Below are 20766 nucleotides of genomic sequence, written 5' to 3'. Positions count from 1 at the left end.
GTGCAATATCTACTAAAATCAAGTCACATGTTTAATGCCTAGATGTGGATTTAGGTGCCCGACTTTGGGGATCCAAGCTCAAATCTTGATCTATATTCTAATTTAATAAAATAAGCTCTTACCTGTTGCTGCCATCTTGTTCCTGTACGCTTCCTAATGCCTAGCTGCCATATTTTCCTTGTCAATACACCCTTTTCTTAGGGCAGGTCTACAGTTAAAATGCTGCAGCGGTGCCACTAAAGCACTTCAGTGAAGACGCTACTAGGCTGACAGGAGAGCTTCTCCCGTTGACATAATTCGTCCACCTTCCCAAGAGGTGGTAGCCATGTTGACGGGAGAAGTATAATGCTGACTACACCGGGGGTTAGGTTGGTATAACTACGTTGCTCGGGGGTATGGCTCTTTCACACCCCGAGCGACATGGTTAAACCAATGTAAGTTTGTAGTGTAGACCTGGTCTTAAAAAAATTGCCTGTTTGCTTTGTTTCATCCCACTTTTTTTTTGTTTTTACAAAACTCTTACCATTGTTGATTAAGATTTGTTTATTGCAGTATTTTGTATTTCAGTTGTAGCCTGCTTTCTACTTAACACTGCCAATAATTTATATAATGTGTTTGCCTAAAGATAGTTTTAACATTAATAGCTTAGTTGATGCACACTTCATTTAGAGTTATATACTCTTAAGAATTTCAAGTGAGCAGGACAGATTTTAATGCACTGTACTTGTAAATGATTCAGACCTTTTAGATAGGTATACTGTCTTTTACATGCATGTACAGTTGTAGGTATTGTGGTAAGATCTTAGTATTCAGAATATCATTGTAACTTGCAAGTGTTTTATATTTGGATATCCAACAATTAGATATCCTTTAAGGGGAGTATTTATCTCTGGACAAGTTCTCATGAATAACATACTTATTTTTGGTTCCATTTTGAATATTAGTATGTTTTGATAATCTGACTGTTAAACGGTCATTGGTGTGTGATTAAAACTCAGTTGTATGTAAGCAGATGTTTCTCTGAACAATTTTTGTAGTTCCATTGTTAGAGAACAAGAACAGTATGCACCTAGCCTAGTTCAGTGTATGGAAGTAGCTCTGCCATATGAAACAAGTCTAGCTATTTGTTAGGGACAGAGGTAGAAGGATACTGCTACTAGCTACTGTTGCTTTAAGCAATGATTGCTCCAGCACGTGGCCTGATAAGACCTCACCAGATCTTTTGTCTCTGTGAACCTTTTTCCTTAAAGAGTCAGTTATGCATCTCAGGGAGTGTGTTGCAGAGTAAGCCCTGTAATGATGAATACCATTCTTTCTCACAGTCCTGGTGATAAGCTTCTTGGTTATATTTAATTCCTTATTCAAGGAAAGTATCAATGTGTTCATTTTGTCTTCAGACTAACTTTAATAGTTATTTTTGTGTTGGCTCAGTAAACTCAAGGGTTTTTTCATCTTTTTAAAGCTCTTAAACCTTTCTCACTAGCAGGTGCCTGGGAAGGCCTCGACTGGCTTCAAGCCTTGCATAGCTTTCTAGTGCAGGCAAGACCTCTTAGGTAGTTAGGACTGTTGCTTTGGGGTTGGATAGAATATCTCTAGTTTTTCTAACTTTCAGAGCCTGCAGGCAATCCCTAAACCTGCAGGCAAATCCAAGGAACTCGCTCACAATAGCAGTGACTCCTTTTACTTAGGAGTTAAGAAATCAGTTGAGCATGATTGACTGTTTTTTCCTTCTTTGCTTCACACCCTTCACAGTTGTCCTACGGTCTTTTCCTCCACCTAGCATGACTTTGGAAAAAGTGATGAGCAATAAGATCTAAAATATATTTGTGATGAATCAACTAGATCTTGTTCCTCACAAGGGAATCCTTTTACTTTCATGGTGACAACTGCAGAAGACCAATGGGCAGAGGCAGTGGACTCTGTCTTCTTTCCACTGCTGGTATCATTGTTGGTTAATCCAAAGCTACATTAATGTCAGTCTGTGTCCTTAGCACCAATCTCCAGTCTAAAGGGAGTACGTGTGCGCTATAGTGGTACTCACCAGGGTCAAGGAAGCTATTGCTTATGTAGTCCACTCCAAAAAGTGAGTTGGGAGTGAATGTTTTGTAGGACTTGGTACTATTTTCTTTCCTTCTCCTCTGCGATCGTGTACAGCCGATAAGGGTAAGTGGGATATTAAGGTTTCTCCTCCTTCTGGACTTACTACATGGCTGTATATACATGCTTGCCATAGCGCTTGCATTGTCAAAACTTGTTTGTTATTTTTTGTTGCTCCACTCTTGGTGCTGTTATCTGTGCGGAACAATGTATTTGACTGGAAGGGCCTTACAAATAAAATCTATCAGGTTTTCTTTAGTTGGGGGAGGGGTATATGGTAGACTTTGTACATGTAGGTCATATAACTTTGTGAGAACATTAGCTGACTCTGTTACTCTTGGAACATCCATCGTATGAGATATGTATACTGTATTGTAATCTCCAGCTATTATTGGTTGCCAAGTAGCTTGACTTCTGGTATGTTTGTCTTTTTAACTCTGCAAACAATCTTGTTTGCAAACTGCTTGGGTATATTTAATAGGCTCTTACACAGTGTTCTCCTTCATCTGCTTTGAAGCATTTTGAGTGGTTCAAAGTGGCAGCATTTGAATAATCAGATGAAATGCAATTGACTGCACTTGGAAGATCAGATCTAAGCAGTCTTAACAGAGACTGGCAGGGTCAAATTTATTACCAGGCATTTATTTTTCAAGCATCTGTGGCAAAGCATGGTGAACCAGATTCTCAGGAGGTATAAACTAGCAACACGGTCTTAAATAGAGCTATGCCAATTTACACCAGCAGAGGGTCTAGCCTGGTGCACGATATGCCAGTGGTTTTCAGCCTGTGGTCTGTGGACCCCTGCGGGTTTGCAGACACACTCAGATTTCCAAAGGGGTCCGCACCTCCATTTGAAATTTTGTAGAGGTCTGCAAATGAAAAAAGGTTGAAAACCACTGTTATGCCAACAAACAGCATGTCTTGCAAACAGTTCCAGACATCTGAGAAGAAGAGAGGCTGGTGTTGCACTGTGCAGAGCCTTGGGAGATTTCCTAGGAAACGAATTGCTAATGGTCTCCTGCAGTGTGCTGAAAACTTCACTCTTCAGTGGCTGATGTTACAGTAAATTTGTCAGCCTGGTGAATCGCCTTGGAAAGAGCAAGACAGTATTGAAAACAGCAGTTCCCAAACTGTACTCTGCAAATCACTAGTGGTCTGTGGAGGGCTGGCTAGTCACATGGTGTTGGCTTCTCTTATTTCCAGCTCCCATAACACATTAAAGACAGCTAACAATGAGCTAAAACCTAATATTATTTCTCCACGTAAGCAATTGCTGTACGAGCAGCAAAGATATTATTTGATTGCAGATGGAAGGGCATTTGTCCATGAGGCAGTCTCTTTTTTGGGGAGTTATATTGGGGCAGTTCTCTGGCCTGTGCTATAGAGGAGGTCAGACTAGATGATCACAGTGGCCCTTCTGGCCTTGGGATCTATGAATTTGTGTGGTCCACAGTAGGAAAAATACTTTTAAACCTACCCTGTTGTATAAACCCTTAATATTATATACTGCTCTCAACACCATTCCCAAACTGGGCTAACTGAAACCCCCTGGTAAGTGTCTGGGGACAAAACCGGCTCCCCAAAATGGCTCCAGTAAATTGAGCACAGTTTTAGAGGATGAAACTGATGGTGTGAACTAGCTAGATCTAGAAATAAGTCTTCCATGCCAAGCAGCCGTAGCTTCAGTGGGGACAAACTCAGCCCTTGTGTAAGCAGGTTACAACTCCCAGTCACGCCCTGGGAGCTGTCAGTTTAGCTTAGGGCTGAATTTGGTCTGCTGCCAGTTACATCTGTACAGGACTGGCTATTGGAAACTAAGATGTGCCGTACATAAAGTACTTGTGTACTGATGGCTTGTGCTGTGAGCATCCAAATACTGTGGTGATCAGTGCAGTAGAAATGCATTTATAATCCTCTGTATAGGTTGGTATTTTCCTCTCCTGATTGCTAACCATCACTTGCCACATAGCATCATACAGTAGGTGTGCATGGACAAGGTGACTGACTAAAGTGTTCAAATCTCTGGTGAAGGGGAAAATGAGTGTCTTGTTGTTTCATGCCTTCTTTTTCCTGTTCACTTGCAATATGCCTGAAAAACTTTAAAATGTTCACTTAACATAGCCAGATACCTGTTATACTGTGACATTTAAAGGGCAAACATCTCTGAGTTTGCTTGCTGCTGCATATGCTCTATACTGGGTACATCCCAACAGTCCACTGATTCCACTGGAAAGTCACCAGTGGTCAAGGCATTCTGTTCCAATCACAAAATAAAAACACACACAGTGCAGCAGGGAGACAGGCTTGGAGCTGCACTGCTTGGTTCTGCCCTTCATTAAGGTAAACTTTAGACCAGTCGCATAACCCCTCTTGTATGTCAGGACCCACCGCCTACTTCCACTTTCCTAAGATGCTGTGAGGCTTAACTGATGCTTGTAAAATAGGCTGGGAGCCCCCTTTGAAAGGTGCTAGGTAAAGGCAAAAATATGTTCTCTGGCTGTGGGAGTAGTTGAATATCCTCTCTTGAAATACAAGCGTTTAACAGCAAATGTAACTATACAATATGTTCATTACGTGTTTTACCTTTGAAAGCAGGTGAAGCAACCCATCTCCCACCTGTGAATGGTTCAATGCAAACCAAAAAGAGAACTACAAAGCACTGCTTTCTCTGCGGCAAGAAAACCGGATTGGCAACCAGCTATGAATGCAGGTAGGCTGAGTATATAACAAATGGTTAAAAGGTATGGCTGTGATCAGACAAAAGGGTGGGGGGTGTGGGTGGGTGTGTTCTGGAAGGTACAGTAATTCTAAAGGTTGGTAAACCACAAGGCAACTGGTGTTCAGAACAAGTTGAGAGAATTGTTCATGACTTTAACTTTTCCTCAACTGTGAGAAATGAGGTTCAAATAGAGAATGTATTCTCTGTTCTCGGGGGTATCCATCCTGTGCCCTTGCAGTCAAGAGGTCTGGGCTCACAGGAGACTTTGGCTCGCTAGGTGTAGCCAAGAGAGCATGATGGTGGGGAGAATACAAACTAGTGTGGGAAGAACGCGTCTAAGATTCCATCATCCGTGAGAGAAACTTAAGAACATACATTTGTAGCAACTTGGAGAATACGCTGCTTTGGTTGGTACTTCTGTGTAAATCTGCCATTGACTTCAAAGTTGTATGCAGTAGTGTTGTAACTGTGTCAGTCCCAGGATTTCCAGAGACGAGTTGGGGAGGTGATATCTTTTATTGGTGTTTATCCCGTTGGTGACAGGAACAAGCTTTTGAGCTTACACAGAACTCTTCTTCCGTTCGCTTGAAGAGCTCAAGAAGACCTCTGTGTAAGCTCAAAAGCTTCATTCTCTCACCATCAGAAGTTGGTCCAATAAAAGATATTACCTCCCCAACTTGTGTGTCTGATTGACTTCTAGGGTTACATTCGACCCTGGGGTAAGCCAAAACGACTAGCTAGCAACACCTCTTTATTACTTTGTATTCAGCAACGTACTGTTTTTAAATGTGGTCTAGTTTGTGTAAAACGGCGGTCGCTGCTGAACACTCTTCGATTTATCCTGTTTTTAATTAGCTTTCATAAAGTCAGACAATCTAAAGGTGGGGAAAGATAAACCACTAAAGTTTAAAATGGTTGATGGGAATCTTTGTTTGTTTTGTGCGATCTAAACATACTGAGGAAAAAAGAAAAATGTGTTAAACTATTCCCTCTCAAAGCAAATAAATTTTACCATTAACCCCACGTGCTAAATCAAAGCAAATCGATATGGTCAAGGTGATAATGGTGCATTTCACAAAAAAAGAAAGGGGGCAATTAGCAGAAGAAAATGTCAAAAAGTCAGTACTAGAACTAACGATGTTAGTTTCTGAGGCAACTTCCTCATAATGTAAAAATCAGGGCGTGCCAAAAGAGCATTGGTGTAATCCAAATCATAAAAATAAGCTACCTTATCTATGAGCCATTATTTGACTGGGTTTCTCTGCGTTGTTTCCATTCCAAGTAAGAAAGATTGGAAGGCAAATGAGCCTGGGTGGCCTTAGCCACTCAGTAAAGAGATGGATGTTTGTCTTCAGATAAAATTTTACTACTTTTCATCCACGTATCTTGCATTCAGTTGCGCTCTCTCAAATCAGGTTTCATATTAAACAGTTAAAGCATCCAGAGAATTTAAGAAATTGACAGTAAATCCAAATAAACCTTCACTGTGTGTCAAGGGAGAAATACTGGCATATAGATCTTGAGTCATTTTCACAAGGTGTGATCCCCCCCGTATTAGAGTTGTCCTGTATTAGGTCTTCTAAAAGAATTTTAACTTTGAGAACCACTGTTTTCGGTAGTTAAACTTTTTTTTTTGCAGACCACTTGAAAATTGCTGAGGGTCTCAGCAGACCACTTAATGATCTTTCCAAATGTTGTTTGTACCAATAGCTAACTATTGTAAAGCGCTTTGGATAAAAGCGCTATATATTTTAAAAAAAAACCCTTAATAATAATTTTTTTTGTTCTACAAATAGAAGCACACAACTCGTATTTTAATGTCAGTAGTCTTACCTTTCTAATGTGATGGATGTGCCTGCTCTTCCCCGCTGTGGCAGCCCCCGAGCTGGAGCTGGGAAGGAGAGGGGTTTCTCCCCCGCCACAGAGCTGAGGCTGGGAAGCTGGGCCATCTCTCCCTGGCAGCCACAGCCCGGGAGCTGGGGAAAGTCGCCTCATTCTCTGGTCGCCACAGCCCTGCGCGTCCCAAATTTCCCCCACGCTCTCTTCTCACCCCACTGCCCCCTCCACACTATTCCCCACAAGGCCACCACCTCACCTTACATGTGCATCTTCTCCAGGGTCCAGGCACCTAATTAGCGGAGCCGCGCCTGCACAGCTCCGCTAATTAGGTGGGTGGCCTTCATTTTGTTGTGTGTGGCCGCCCAGGTGCACACTTTAGAGGGAACTATCCGGATTACCTGAATCAAACTCGCGGACCACAGTTTGAGAACCTCTGCCCTAATACAATGATAGCATCTCAATTTTTGGCTTCCCCACCTCCATTCTGTCTTCCCTTTAAGAAGTTCTGTTAGCCAAAATATCAAAAATGGGTCCAGGAGAATCTGTTCTTTAGATTTTAGTTCCTGAGTAGCGTTGAGTTATCTTAAGAGAAACCTTAGGAAACACCTGAACCAGATTGGGCTAAAGTAAGGGTATGTCTACACCACAGAGACTATGCCAGCATAGCTGGAGTGCCATAGGTATGCCATCATAATCCCATAGTGTAGCTGCAGCCTGCCCTGACAAAAGGGTTTTTTCCATCAGTGTAGGAACACCAGCTCCCTGCACAACAGTAGTGAGGTCCATGGAAGCATGTTTCTGTCAGCATAGCTGTGCCTACAGTGGGGATTGGGTCAGCAAAGCTAGATCCGTCAGGGGTGTGGATTTTTCACTTAACTTTTGTCAATGAGGCAGACAGTCTCCGTTGCAGCTGCTGGCACTGGGGACTGACGGAAGGATGAGGCACTGCCTCCTGACTGATTCTCTAAAGCCTGTTGGTTTTGTAAAGATTTTAGAAGTTACACATTTCTGTATTGAGGGAATATCTTGAGATTCCCGTGGAATTAGATTAAGTGGTCTGCTTGAGCCTGAAAATGTAATAGGGTCTGCCACTCCTGAGATCCTAAAAAGATCCAGATGTTCCTCTATTAGAACAGAATGACAACCAGGTAAGGAATGTAATTGTACAAGAGAACTTCCAGTTATAGACCTTGGGAATTGACCTAAAAATCAGTATAAAATTCTACAGGAACATGGGACAAAGAACCCAGAAAACTAAATAGAGTAGGCATATAGCCTAATCAGGTCTTAAAGCTGAACACATTACTATCAGACGCAAACTCAGAAACCTCCTGAAATAAGTACTTATGACTTGACATTCGTTTTGACAGTCTGTTACACTCCCACTGCCTTGGCAAAGGGCCACAAGCTGTGGCTGGGGAGAGCTTATGTCAGGGTGTGTCTTTCTTGCAATAGTTAGCTTGAGTTAGCACACTCAAATTACTGCACTTGAGCTAGACTAATTTGAGTGAGAGGGATCATGCCTCAACTATACCTGAGCTGCACAGAGTGATTTGACTGGCTGCTGCTGAGTTGTAATTCATGGTGTTGCTTCCTCACTGCATTGCTAGCTCAAGCATCAGCATCACTTGAGCTTCAACCCACCCACCCCTGACGGGCTAGTTACAGCATGCTGACTTTACTCAAACTAGAGATTTGTGTGTGTGGCTGGGAGTCAAGTGAAGGTAATGCTCACGTTCCAACCCAAGCTAACTGCCATGGAGACAGACCCTTAGTCCTTTTCCCCAAGCAGCAGACTGCAGTGTGCCCTTTTTCCTTTTGTCATGCTAGGAATTTTAGCTAGTCAAGCTGTCAAATTCTAAGGCAAAACCATTCCCTTCTCTTAACTTGTATCTGCTGCTGCTATCCGGGGAGAGGCAAAGTTCATCTCGTGTAGCAGAATTGTAGTTGTGCCTCCATGTTCATCCCAGCCTGGGATGGAGTAATATTTGTGGCTGGATTTTAAGAGGTAAATAATGGTCGGTTGATTTCCCTGCCCCTGGCTCATGGAGTACCTGTCTAGTGATCTGGGTTCACTGAAAGAAAGGGGCACTGTGTCAAAGCAGAAACTAGCACTGTTGGGCTGAGCCTGTGTCCAGTCTTCAGAGAAGAACACAGTGAAGCCCTGTGTTGGCTGAAGGCATTTGATAAGATGATCGAATTCCTGCATTTCACCTGCGCACATTCTGGGATGGTTCTATAAAGCTGGAATGATTGGAGTTAAGTGCCAGAGCAATGCTGGGTACCTTTCTGCCAGCTCATACCCAAAGCAGTCTTTTCCTTCTCTCCCCATGGAAGAGAGCTGCAGTGGTGACCCAGTAACAGGGGTTGGGGGGAGCAGTAACTCCAGAAAGGAAGGAAGGGCAAGGCAAAGGGCATCTTCTGAGTGTCACAGAGAAACAGGCTCTTGGAAGGTGAGTCCTAACGTTTCATGTTCTTCATTCTTCAGATGTGGAAACAACTTCTGTGCAACTCATCGCTATGCAGAGACTCACACCTGCACCTACGATTACAAGAGTGCGGGGCGGAGGTACTTGCAGGAAACTAATCCCGTCGTTAGTGCACCAAAGCTTCCCAAAATCTAACCATGGTTGTGCTGCATGTGGCTGTGCTGCCGTGGCGGAATTGTATTACATTGAGAGAAGCAGCATTTGCTTCGACTGCATTTATTTTGCCCTGCTCCATATCTAAAGATTTGCCAAGTAACAAAAGCACATGAGGATGCATCTGGTTGAAGAATAATGTGAACACTACTGTAGCTGACACCTTTATTCTTTAGTGAATCAAAAGTTTAAAAAGTAGTTTTTAAAAACGTACACTATGATTTTAACTGTTCTTGCACGTCTTGTGTTAAGTGTTTTATATCTGAAAATGCTATTTCACTAGACAAGTCTTTAAAAGATGCACTTTACTAAGTTTCATATTTACTGTATAACCAGACTTGAGGGGGTGCTGTAATGAGGGTGTCATGTAATGTCTCTGTACTCTACCTTGTGTTTTGTCCATTGTGTGGTATCTTAAGTTATTTCACTAGGAAGTCTCCCCCTTACTTCGAACCACCTGTCCAGAGCTTCAAAGAGTGTGGTACTTTCTGCACTTCTGTTCCGTTCAGATTGGCATTCATATACTGTGTATCCATTCTGCAAATAACATATCATGGTAATCACACTATTTCTTAAAATACTACTCTTTATATGGCAGTTTTTTTAATAGAAAATTCCCTTTGTTGCCATTAAATACAAGGAACAACTTATTTTAACTTTTTTTGTAATCCTAGATTTTTTTAAAACTTCACAACTTGGTTTGTTAAGATGTTGAGTGCTGTTACCAGAAGAAATTCTAATAAATATTAAATTTTATTCTGGTTTGCATGCGCTTATCATAAGCTCAGTACTAACTTTTAATATTTTACAGGGTGCTGGAAGTGAAGGGAGCGTTCTCAGAAGCTTACAGCATTGCCCTAACTCTGTTCTCATTGAAATCAGTGGTAAAACTCCCCTTTAGTGGGAATAGCTAGGCCAAAATTGAGCATCTTGAAAGTCTCTCTGTCTTGCAAACAAGCCAGTCAAACCAAGCAAATCTAGGTGCTACCAGACTTCAGCAGATGTTTAACACGCCAGGCAATATTGTTGGCAGCCTTTACCACCTTGTACCAACATCGCACTGGGCGGTTGGGTACCTGTAGGAGAGACCTCCAAGGAACACAGAGGTGCTGCAGAAAGTAGTGTTAGAGCACCACCTACTGAAACCATTTCTCCTTCTACTCATTAAGTATTAAAACATCCCGGTCTGGTACTGGGGCACTATGCTATTAGAGGAGCCTTATTATGAATATGTTTTAAAACTGCACTCCCAGTCATGTCTGGCCATTACAATGTCATGGCACTTCTGAAGACGTAGGGTGTTCAACAGACATGCAGTCAAGTTCTGACTTGGATAACTTGTCCACTCTCTTGTCTTCTAAATTCCCTCACTGACTAATTGGGTATGGTATCCTTCACTTCCTAAACGGTTGTGTACTGTTACTGCTGAGAGTGGTATTTCAATGGTGACTAAAACTGAATCCACGCAAAACAGTGTGTTCCTGGTAGGAAGAGGGAAACAGTTGAAGAGCTCGCTTTCTCTGTAACATTCCCCTTTATTGAGGGCACTTGCAGCCTCCAGGTCCTTTAGGATACCTAAATAGCAATGGCTATTTAAAAAGAAAAAAGCGCTCAATCCTATTTATGGTTGTTCAGAAGGCCACAGTTGGGGTGACGGCGCAGATCTGGCCATAGGACCCATGCATTTGACACCTCAAGGCTCAGTTATGGCCACACTCAGGTAAAAGCTCCAACTAGTATGAAAGACAGCTGCCCCCTTCATAGCAACACTAGTCACTGTGAACACATCACCTTGATGCTCTGCCCTTTCCATTAAATACAGACGCCAAGGTCTGCCCTAATATTAAAAACTCTTTAATATTTCAGTACACATCAACATGGCATGGAAGGCTTCTGCTAGGGATTGTGCTCTTGGTCTTTTGAACTTTAAATTTTCTACTGAAAGGCATTGTAATCAAAATAATAAAATCCAGGAAAAAGCTAAGTGATCACATCAGGAAATGCCCACTTTAAGTTTGCATCTGCAACTGTCGCTCTTCCCCTTTGTGCCTGTGCATCATGCTAGTCTTAATTGCATGATCTCACTGTTTAGCAAATATAGTACAACATTTTCCTGATTTACATACTTCTAGTAATTTTTTCCATTCTTGTATCTTTATTGATGTTTCTTGTACAATAAGTTTTAAGTTCTCCTTATTGTGAGCACTCTTCTGTATACACCCTTTTCAACCAGCAGCATAGCCTTAAGTGCAATTAGCAGATAAAACAGTTAATTACAAAACTAATTTTCCATATTCCTCCTGTGTTAGAATGTATGATGGAGTGTTTACCATGTAAACTTTCATATAAGTGACTTGCACTTTACTACACAGAGTAGTAGACAGTGCTCCACAATGCTACACATCTGTTGTAGAGAAATGTTTAGCTTTTGTATTTGAGTCTATTTGATCATGTAATTAGATTGTACTATAAAGCATTTACACAATGGCAGTTTCAAGGTGACCTTGGTTTGTGCCCCTCCCCCTCTATTTTTTTATTTTTGCCTGCTTTAGTTTTTACCTAAGAACTATGAGGAATGCCAACGCTGCTCTCTTGCTGGAGGTGGCCGTGGTAAAAACTAGTCTATCCCTATCTCACTTTCTATCCCTTGGGATGGAATTGCTCTGTCTCCTGCCGCCACAGGCTTCCATAGTAGACAAGACTTGAATTGTTAATGTAAAACACACACACACACAAACCTTTCCAACCTCCTTTATCCACGGTGAAGAATCAAAGGGTTTGTTTCCTTACCTGGCATTCTCAACCCTCAGAACGGAGAGTGCTGACTGCTGTGGACGTGACTTAGACCTGCTTGTGCCATGACGAGTGAGGCAGTTTAGATGCTTGCTGGGCCGTCTTACACCGACATTGATTGAGCTCATTCTGAATTGTGCTAAAGTTTGAAGGGAAAATTGTAGGGAAGCAGAGGAGACTCGGCTGATCAGAGGAGGAGGTTTTTCTGGCTGAGGGAGCTGATTGCATGCACTGGCACAGATGAGTGAGCCTGCACCAACTTGGATTACTGCAGTTCAGTTTCAGGGTGAGTTATGCGAATTGTTGCCTCCAATAATTGCATGAAGCCCTTGTGTATGGATGTAAGGTGCTCTTTCACTGGCTGGAATGTGGGCAGCAGGGACACAAGGAATGCAACTTCTCTAGTGTTGTCAAAGGGCTAATTTAAAGACAGTCACAGAAACCAAAAACGTGACAGAAGTCAGTGTAACCTGTTTCACAAAGAGGCGAACTTAGGCAGTGTCTTGCGAAATGAGTGCCCTGCGGGAGGGAACCACTGGGATCTATTGGTGATAGAATTTGTTTCTGGTGCAGAATTATAACTCTTCACTTTTTACAATGGAAAATTCTCTTAGCTGCAGCCCCTTGCTTCAGTTTCTAGAATATGTTTGACACCAGTTATGCGGTGTTGAGTAAACCTGAATCCCAGGAAAGAATGTTCATTTGGCAGGAGGACTCAAAGGGTTGATTGCATGCATCTCTTTGAGTGATGTGTATCTCTAAAGCGTCAATTGTAGCACTGTTTGCTCAGTGCTGAACTGTAGAAGTGAAAGTCTGTGCACGTTTCTATACAGCCAGTCGGGGGTACTTAAGGTACCCATTGCACTAGAAAAGGTGTAACTGCTTGTCCGATAATGTGGCTTGTGCTTGGTGCTTAATTTGTGACGGGCTTTCCAGGGTTGAGCCCAGCAGTTCAGAGTCCTGGCACCTCTGGGCTTGCTGCATCGGTTATGAAAGTGTTTTAAAAAAAAAAAAAAAAAATTGGCTGCAGCCCTGGCAGCTAATTGCTTGAACCCCGACAGCTCTTTCATTACAAATTAAGCACTGTTTGTACTACAACAGCCAAGCACTGAGTTCCTATCCTGGGCCTGTGGGAAATCATCTAGATGGTTGTGTGACAGCAAAGGCCGCTAGATGTCAGTGATGTCACCGACATGAGAGCAGATGTAGGGATAAACTAGAGCAAAGTGCACCCTCCGGACATTGCAGATTGGTCTGTTCCTAGCAGTGCTTGCGCTGTTGCTGTTATGTATGGCCTGACTTAAGGCTAGTGGCTTTGCTGTTCTGCACCACCTCAGCAGAGAAGTGCAGATTCCTTTACTCGTATTCCAGCCTTATTAACAAAGGTAGCCCACTGCTCCATTTTCAGAGAGCAGATCTTCATTGTGCTCCTTCATTCCTCTGCTTACTATAGGGTGTGATCTATCTTTTCCTTTTGGTGGAAGACTCATGGGATCTCAGGCAGGATATCCCCTCTGTACTAGAGTTCTTCCACAGTGGGTTCAACAAAGGGTTCTCCACTAGCTTTCTGTGGGTCTAGCCCTCTCCTGTCAACCCCCACCGTTGTCCGTAGGAGTGTTCCTGTGAAGTCCTACCAGTAACCAGTTTTCTTAAAGTGTTCTCTTACCTTAGCACCCCACCCTTGCGTAGTATCTTGGCAGTCTAGCTAAATGGATATTTGGATAGAGATAAGTGTTCAATTCTCAGCTTGTGCAATCTCCTACTGGAAATGTGGTCTCACTTAATAAGAGGTATGGAAGGTATGGTAAAATTATTAGCATCAAATATCAGAGGGGTAGCCATGTTAGGCTGTATCCACAAAAACTGAGGAGTCTGGTGGCACCTTAAAGACTAACAGATTTATTTGGGCATAAGCTTTCGTGGGTAAAAAACTCACTTCAGATGCATCTGAAGAAATTTTTTATCTACAAAAGCTTATGCCCAAATAAATCTGTTAGCCTTTAAGGTGCCACCGGACTCCTCAAAATTATTAGCATCAGTCAGTAGAAGTGAATCTCCTGGTTTGTTGGTTCCCTGAGTAGTGCCCTAAACCAAAACATATTTTGATGTGGGAGTGCTTTAGCAGGAGGAGGAGGAGGATCCATTTGTTTGTGGCCCATCTGGAGTTTGCCTTTTGTGTGAAATTGCTGAAATGAAACAGCAGGGAGTGGTGCATATGCACTTCTAGGGAGGAGGTTTGCATGCTGCCAATAATGAGCTATACACTACATCTAGGAAATGGTGGTTTTTGACTGCTTATAAATTGGTCAGATCTGAACAGATGTACATGAAGCCAGCAAAAGGCACCTCCCTGACATCAGGACAATTCCTCTGCCAAATTTCGAAGTCCTTCTACAAACTGTGCAGGTGTGAGAGTTTCTTAAAAAAAACAAAATGGTTGCAGGAATGTTTTATAATGGAAAGTGATAGGCTGCCTTAATATGAGTTGCTTCTACTCACCATCTAACAACTATTAGTATTACAATGCTGCCCAGCACTTCCATTGCTCTAGGTGCTGTATAAGCACACACGAGAGACACTCCCTGCCCCAAAGAGTTTACAATCTAAACAGACAAGATAAAGGAAATATTGTTATCCCCATTTTATAGCTGGAGAACAGGTTAATTTTGCATGGAGACTTCCTTAACTTTATATGGAGACTAGCAGAGCTGGGAATTGAGGCCAGATCACCCAAATCTACTTCAGTGCCTTTTAATCACAATATTCTCCTTATTCCTGTCCTCCTGGTGAAAGGAAAAAGTTATACCACGAGCTAACAGCCGAAGTTGAAAGTAGACTAATTCAGACTGGAAATAAGGCATAAATTGTAAACGGGGAGAGTAATTAATCATTGGAACCATTTACAACAGGTTGTGGTTGATTATCTATTACTGACAATTATTAAATCAAGACTGGATGTTTTTTCTAAAAGATCCACAGATTGAGGCCAGAAGAGACAGTTGTGATCAGATAGTCTGACCTGCTGCATAACACAGGCTAGAGATCTCACCCCAAATAATTCCTAGAGCAGATCTTTTAGAAAAATATGTCCCTTCTGGACTTGGAATCTATGAAGCTATGATGTTACGACTAAAGGAGCTTTACAATGAAAGGAAAATATTTTAAAATATACTCCTGGGCCACCTTTCAAATCTATTTTCTAATCCTCTCCTTAAGACAGGCCTCAGCATTGCACTATTACACACCATTGCATTGGGATTATACACTCGAATCACAACTGCACACAATGAATACTTGATGTAATTAGATGCTCTGCATAGAATCAGAAATTTAAAACAATACCTAATCACCAAAACAATTTGAACTGATTGGGATTTGATTAAGGGGATTAATGGGTTGGAAGCTAGATGCAAAGGTGACTAAAAGGAAGAATCCAGGGTTTCAAACATCCTTTTTTTTTTCCTGCCCCCCCCTCCTCTTTTTAAACAAAACACCATGATTTTAGAATAAAGGGGCAATTCTTCCTTGTTCCCCTCCACTAAACACATGCACATGTGCTCAGGCTGTCTTTATTCTTTTTAACTGCTTTTGAAATTGTTTGATGAAAAAGTGGATCTTAGCTTTATTTTAAATGGACCCAGTCTAGGCTTCCAAGTCAAATACTCACTGGAACTCCTCATTGTAATGCCTCAAGTACAGTGATCTTATTTGGGCTACACTATTTGCGAAACCCCATAGTGTGATCACTGCTGTGCAAGATATAGGGGAGTCATAAAATATTATTGGGAACAGCAGGATGGTCTCGAGATGGAGGCACAGGACTGAGAACTGGGTTGTCTTCTCAGCCTTACCATCACCTTGGGAAACTTATCTCCATAGGGACATAGGAATTGCCAGCCTGGATCAAATCTGAGGTCCATCTAATCCAGTATCCCATCTGCCAGCAATGGGTAGCACCAGATGGTTTAGAGGAAGGTATAAGAACCCCCCAGTCGCAGAAGTGGGATAATTTGCCCCCAACATTAGGTCTCATCTTGATCTCTAATCCTTAGAGATTAGTCTAAACTCCGAAGGGTTTAATGTCCCTCCCAAAATTTTTGTTGTTAATTATTACTGGATATTCCTGTTCCCTTTTTTTTATTAAATCTTGACCAGTTCTTGACTTCAATGACTTCCTCTGGCAATGAGTTCCATAGTTAAGTTACACATGTGGAAATGTATTTCCCACCTTTTCGTTTCACTGAATGTTGCCTTGTTCTTGTGTTAGGAGACAGGATCTCCCTGCTCTAGTCTATTCATTGTTTTAGGTACTTTTTTTCACATCCCCTGTCATTCATCACTTTTCTAAGGTAACAACCCAAGTCTTTTCAATCTCTCCTCATGTAGGAGATTTTCCATGTCCTCCTTCATTCTCATCACCCTTTTAGAACCCCCTCCCCTGCCACTTCAGCAATATCCATGTAAAGACTCCTTTCTCTGACTCAGTTCTCCCTACCTCATGTCTATCTTGTCTATTTAGATCTTGTCCCTTCAGGTCAGGGACTGTCACTTACAGATTTGTACAATAGGGCTCTGATCTCAGGGCTTTTAAGCATTACTGAACACAACCACAAAGAGACTGTCAGATGGAAAGTGCCACAGGAATGCTCAAGACTACTGTAGCCCATTTGTTGTTTTTATACAAGAAATAAATTAATGTTAGCAGGGGTTTTGTGAGGGCAGAATGTGGCAAAGCTCTGCAAAGAAGCCAGACAGCTGAGACAGCTCAGCTCAGTTCTTACGAGTGCAGCCAGGAGGAGACTCTGTCTTGGCCCACCAGGAAGACCACAAGATGCATACTTTGTGCATACTGCGTGGTATTGCAGCTGAGCTTCAGAGTCTAGCTATGCTGGGGATGTACTCTGCAAATCATTGAAGTCCACTGTAGAGTTTGACCATTAGGGGAAAGTCACAACAGAGCTAGACTCTCCTCTAGTGTTTAAGCGTTTTAGGGCGGAGAAGGGAGAGGCTGCTGAGTAATTTAACGGCACACATCTAAATAGTCTGAATCACAAAGTCATAGAAGACAGAGATGGTACAGGCGTACATGACAGCTCATCCAGTCCATGTCCTGACAGTGCAGGATGGATCCAGTGCTTTTTCCAGTCTAGATGAAGAGGTGATCGAGTTATGCTCTGCCACAGGCTGATTTTGGAGGCGCATCATTTTCCCTTGTTGGGCTTCAGTTTACAGTGTGAAATGCGGGTAAATACTACCTTACAAGTGATCTTCAGTCCTTACGAACCAATGAGAGGCAAAGGCTTTGGTATCCCCACATAGGAAGAGCTTCAGAAATCCTAAGTGTCTATTAGTCGTGATAGAATAATGTCTCAGGGCTCTACGGTCTACTGATAAAAATTCTGCAGTGTTGAGGGCGTAAACAGCCCCCACATTCTCAGTCATTATCTGAGCAACAGACAACAAAAAATTGCAGTTCTTCTTTGAGTGCCTGACCATATGTAGCCCACTCTTGGTGCACACATAACTACAAAGTTGGGATTAGAGTCCAGTGTCTACTCACCTGCATCCTGAATATCCTTGTGCACCTAACTGAGGACCTAACGGGTGCAATGGGCCAATCGCCACTCAGTGCCTTCTCACTGCTCATGATGGCCAGGTGGAGTTCCTTGGTGTCCAACTCAAGAGACATCCTTTTTTTTTAATCCACTATCGTGAATTGCACACACTTTAGTGCTAGATAGATAGCTGCACTGTGTATATATTGGTGTTAGATAGGGTGGTTAGCTGAACTGTGTACATATTAGTGTTTGCTAGTTGGGTAGGCACCTATTGCAATTTTTTTTTAACTAGTTAATAGTTTTGGGGAAGTTTTTCCCTGACTGGGATCTTCTTCACAGTGCTGGGACTTAGGGGTAAAACATCATAACCCACCCAGCTTTAAGTATTGTCCCTCTTGCCAGGTGGTGATACTTATTAATGATAGGATCACCAGATGCCTGTTTTGTCTTAGGAAAGCCCATATTCCCCACAGATGCTCGGTGTGTGAGTCCTTTTCTAAAAGGACTTTAAAAGCTAGGGCGGTGCATTTCAATTGTTTGAGAGACCACTTCATGCTGTTGGCCTCCAACCCAAGGCAGGGCAGACCCCCTCCCAGACACTTCCACCTTGGGCCATAAAAGCCCTTGAGAATTCCATCTTCGAAGGTCATACCAGTTTTGGATTCCAGTAAGACTCTTAAAACAAAGTCTTTATAGAGAAAAAGAAGTATCACTCCCCTGGAAAAGTTGGGCAGATACCCAACAGGATTCCCAATAAGAAGTGGTCCACATCACCTCATCACTCACATTCTAAGGAGATTCCACAGCCCAAACTGGGTACCGTCGGAGCTCTGAGGGAGCGCAGTACCGGGACTCCAGTACTGTCTCAGGATTCAAAGCGAGCTCCCTCCAGTACTGAGACCAGAGCTTCGGGTGTTCCTTCAGCAGCCAGCACTTTGGCACTGGCTATTACAGGACCAGTCCCCCAGAACATTGATTTCCTTGATGCTAATTGATTTCCTTGATGCTTTCCTTGATCCTTCTGCAAAATGTGTGCCAGTACTAGGCAGCTGGCACCATCAACCCCGATGTTTGTTTGTTTTTGTTTTTTCCCTGACTGGGAAAACCTCAACTGAGGTTTATAGCACCACCCCTCTCAGTACTAGGAAAGCCTGCAGTGCCAAGGGATCTTCAGGTGTTAGAAGAGCTGGAATTTTCTGAGCTGTACACAGGCCTAAACATCCTTTCCATGGTACCGATATCCCCTGCTTCACTGGCACCAAGTGCCTCCCCAGGGCCGATTGCCCTGCTTCAGTAGCCCCTCCCTTAGATCTGGAATGCTCGTTTCCATCTTCTGACTCTCACCAGTGGGGAATGTCTCGTACTTATTCTTTGAGAGCCCCTCCATGTGGCTTTTCAGAGCCTGAGAGGGAAACAAGGACTTCATTCATGGCCCTCACGGGGAGCATGAGGGTAGCATATGCCGTTACTCTTCCCTGTGGACCTCGGAATGTTATAAAGGAAAAAACCCAATATGGCTTTATTGAAACTCCTGGGGTCCACACCAGCCAAGGCATCATACCTTCACACCACATCCTACTCCACGCCAAGACCAAGGGGGTATCAGCTTGCAGTGCATGCATCTGAGCTCCATGAGGACTTTTTTGGGGAGAAGCAGCCTCTGGCTGAGGCTCCAGCAAACCTATGGCTGTCATCCTTGTCCCAGATGTGGTGGTGGTCCATTCTACACCATCTCTCCCAGAGGACTACAAGAGAGTATAGCTGATTCCCTTCAGATACTGACAGAAGATGTACAAGAGACTCCACATAAACCTTTGGTCATTCTCTATGTGTCTGTGCCTGGGTGCGTGGCACTTCCATCAGTGAGGAGCCTGCCAAACATACATGCTGACAAAAGCATCATAAAAGGTTCCAGGTGCCATCCACCCAAGAGTTGTACCTGTACACATACCCTGTACCTTGCTTGCTTGGTTGTTGTGGCAGCTAATGAGAAAAGCAGCTGCAGCTAAGAATGATTCTGGGAGAAAAGGAACCAAAATGGCTCTATTTGTTTGGATCTGCCACCCTGCAATTCTGAATTACAAACTTTGAGGTGTTATTGGTCCGTTATGATTCTTTGAACTACTATAAAATTTCAGACTTTATTAATAAATGCCCTCAGGAAAAGAGGAGTTTTAAATCTTCAATTGCAGAAGGGCTGTTAATTAATTACTAGGACATCCTTCCAGCTGGCTCTGAATGCTACTGACATTGCATCCAGCTGTTATGAGAAGGGTAACCTGGCTCTATAGTTCTGGCATCTGGAGAGAAGTGCAGACAATCATGGAGCAGCTTCCTTTTGAGAGCCCAGATAATTTTAGCGTGAACACTAATGAGGCTCTTTACTTGTTGAAGGAGTCATGGGCCACACTGCATTGTTGTGAGGTTTATACACTATTAAGAGAAAACCAGGAAGACCTCATACTTACTCCAAACAGAGATCACCACCCCATACATTCTTCCACAAGAGAACCTTGCAGCCCCTCAGAGAAAGGTAGCAGTTTCCAAAAAGGAGACTTTTTCCTTGGTCATCACTTCATCCCACTTTGCATCTGCATCCAAACATGTTGGTCAGGAGTTGTACTATAATCCATCTATCGTATCTAGACCCTTCCTACACCACCATTTGGGAATTGTCTTCAGTTTTTTAGTATCAGAGGAGTAGCCGTGTTAGTCTGGATCCCATGAATCTAGCAAAGTGGGTATTCACCCACGAAAGCTATGTTCCAATATGTCTGTTAGTCTATAAGGTGCCACAGGACTCTGCCACTTTTTTCATTTTTTTTAAGGAGTCATGGACTCTAACAGACTGCTGGTTCCTACAGAGAATCTCAGTTGTATACTCCATTCAGTTCTATACTGTGTCTCTTCCCATTCCCTTCCCCATCCCTTTCCAGGGACCTCCTCTCACTGTTACATCAAGAAGTGGGCAATAAGAGATGTTCTGCTTCAGTAGAAGGTAATGGGTTTCTTCTCCAATTTCTTCCTAATACGGAAGAAAAGTGTGGAGGAGATGGCACCCAGTTCTGAATTTGAGGGGGACCAACATTTTCATCTACCACTTCAAGTTCAGCATGGT

General features: G+C 42.9%; 1 protein-coding gene across 6 annotated transcripts in view; it reads left to right on the top strand.

Annotated features, from left to right (window-relative positions):
- Positions 1-11787, top strand: part of ZFAND4 (zinc finger AN1-type containing 4) — a 48099-nt gene extending 36312 nt beyond the window's left edge. For 5 of the 6 annotated variants that reach the window (XM_073353016.2, XM_073353015.2, XM_073353012.2 and 2 more), the window contains 2 exons: positions 4690-4807; positions 9144-11787. In XM_073353016.2, coding sequence (XP_073209117.1) covers positions 4690-4807; positions 9144-9279 — 254 coding nt within the window. In that variant the 3' untranslated portion in view covers positions 9280-11787. The remainder of the gene's footprint in view (positions 1-4689; positions 4808-9143) is intronic. The other variant, XM_073353013.2, reaches the window with a different exon arrangement.
- Positions 11788-20766: the final 8979 nt, after the last annotated feature.

Source organism: Lepidochelys kempii, chromosome 7 (assembly GCF_965140285.1).
Source record: "Lepidochelys kempii isolate rLepKem1 chromosome 7, rLepKem1.hap1, whole genome shotgun sequence".
NCBI classification, from domain to species: Eukaryota; Metazoa; Chordata; order Testudines; family Cheloniidae; genus Lepidochelys; species Lepidochelys kempii.
Note: the sequence above shows the minus strand (reverse complement) of the source record. Positions and strands in the feature narration are given on the sequence as shown.